Source organism: Helianthus annuus, chromosome 2 (assembly GCF_002127325.2).
Source record: "Helianthus annuus cultivar XRQ/B chromosome 2, HanXRQr2.0-SUNRISE, whole genome shotgun sequence".
Classification (NCBI taxonomy): Eukaryota; Viridiplantae; Streptophyta; class Magnoliopsida; order Asterales; family Asteraceae; genus Helianthus; species Helianthus annuus.
Window position 1 is genome coordinate 144,230,247 of NC_035434.2, and position 1,986 is coordinate 144,232,232.

Below are 1,986 nucleotides of genomic sequence, written 5' to 3' on the forward strand. Positions count from 1 at the left end.
ATATCGGTCTTTATAGTTTAGTTCTTACGCAAATTCCCCGCCACAACGCGCGATGGGGAAATTCTAGGTCTTTTTTTTAAATCTATACATTGGTGTGTGCTTAAAAAATAATTAAAAAAAAAAGAATTGAAAAGTTAAATGACGTGTGAGCTAAGGGTGTAAGGAGTGGGTGCGGCAAAGGGTTTGGCAAAGTGTTTTGCCGCGCGGCAAACACCGCCGCCGACCCTTTGCCGATGCGGTTTGGTTGCTGAATCGGGGACCATATGCCGCTCGGGAAAGGATGAATTTTTGAACGTTGGGGCGAGTTAACGGCTATAATACCGTTTAAAATAAAAAAAATATTTTTTCTTAAAAAAATTAAACTATAAATACCAAACCAAACCATAACCCAATACTTTCAAATTTATACCCCAACCAAACCAAAAAATACCACCAATTCTTCCCAAACATTTACAAAAAAAAATGGCGGATGAACTCCCGTTATGGTTCCCACCCATGAGTAGCGACGATTCATCCGATAGTAGCATTCTTTTTTTTTTTTTCAAAATCTCATCGAGGAATCCGAACTTCAAGACATGGGCACATCTAACCGAAGGAGATATATTGAACGTCAACATGAGGAGGGGCATGAGACACTCATGGCGGATTATTTTGTCGAAGACCCGAAGTACAACGAAGATATCTTTCGGCATAGGTTCCGTATGTCGAAACGTTTGTTTCTAAAAATTGTGGCCGACGTGGAAGAGAACGACTCGTGGTTTAAAGAGGCCCTCGATGCGCAGTAGGAAGGGCTTTACGCCGTTGCAAAAGGTGACATCGGCTATTAAACAGCTCGCAACTGGTAACACTCCAGACGAGAACGACGAGTACTTGCATATGGCCGAAAGAACTTCCCGCGAGTGCCTAGAATATTTTTGCGACACAATTTGGAAAATATACGCTCCCGAGTTCTTACATAGACCGACAAGCCACGACATGGCACTTTTATACCAAGCTCATGAGGAAAAACATCACCTTCCAGTTATGTTCGGTAGCCTTGATTGCACCCATTTCGTTTGGCGATTTTGTCCGACAGAGTATCGAGGCCAATATATGCGAGGAGATCACTGATACCCGACTGTTATGCTCGAAGCGGTTGCTTCTCAAGACTTATGGTTTTGGCATGCTTTTTCCGGTCCACCGGGTTCTCAAAACGATATCAATGTGCTACAACAATCTCCGTTATTTTTAACGAAACGAAATGGAACCGCGCCAAAATGTCCATTTTACATTAACAACCATTTATATAAACGTGGTTATTTGCTCGTGGATGGAATCTACCCTTCGTGGTCCGTGTTTGTGAAGTCGATCCCTTACCCTCACGAAGTAGACCAAAAGAAATTCAAGAGGCAACATGAGGCGGCAAGAAAAGACGTCGAACGGGCTTTTGGTGTTTTGAAGGCGAAATGGGGTGTATTGAGTCGACCGATGCGAGTAAGATCCGTTAAAAAAATTAGGAGTGTTGTGTACACGTTTATTATTTCACACAACATGATTTTGACAGATGAAGGAAGGGCGATAGCACCGGTGTACATTCGGGATCCTCCAGTCGAGCCCGCTCTAGACGATACGGTGTTGGGCGAGTTGATGGATGAAGACACGCATTGGAGACTAAAACACGATCTCATAAATCATCTCGCAAGTCAAGATTTGCCCCACCTTTTGGTCGATTCCGAAGAATACTAGTTTAACTTATTTCAAGTTAATGTAATTTTATTGTTTTTTAATTTAATGTAATTTTAATGTTTTTAATTTAATTTAATGTTATTATTAGTTTATTCTACATTTATTAACTTAAATATTAAATATACTAGTTTACAAAAAAAAGTTTACCACTTCTGCAAGTGTTTAAACCATTGCCAACACTTTTCAGCAAAGTTTAAACACTTTTCACTGATTGACGTGGCGCACTCTGATTGGTTGTTTTTTTTGGTTTGCCACTTTAAG

General features: G+C 40.7%; 1 protein-coding gene across 1 annotated transcript; it reads left to right on the forward strand.

Moving 5' to 3' along the window:
- Positions 1-1,122: 1,122 nt before the first annotated feature.
- Positions 1,123-1,725, forward strand: LOC110897299. The gene has a single exon (XM_022144054.1). It carries the CDS (start codon positions 1,123-1,125, stop codon positions 1,723-1,725), a length of 603 nt encoding a protein of 200 aa, XP_021999746.1.
- The last annotated feature ends 261 nt before the right edge of the window (positions 1,726-1,986 follow it).

Bases quoted from the DNA above. Each gene is read 5' to 3' on its own strand.
- LOC110897299 (XM_022144054.1), top strand. From the start codon at position 1,123: ATGCTCGAAGCGGTTGCTTCTCAAGACTTATGGTTTTGGCATGCTTTT.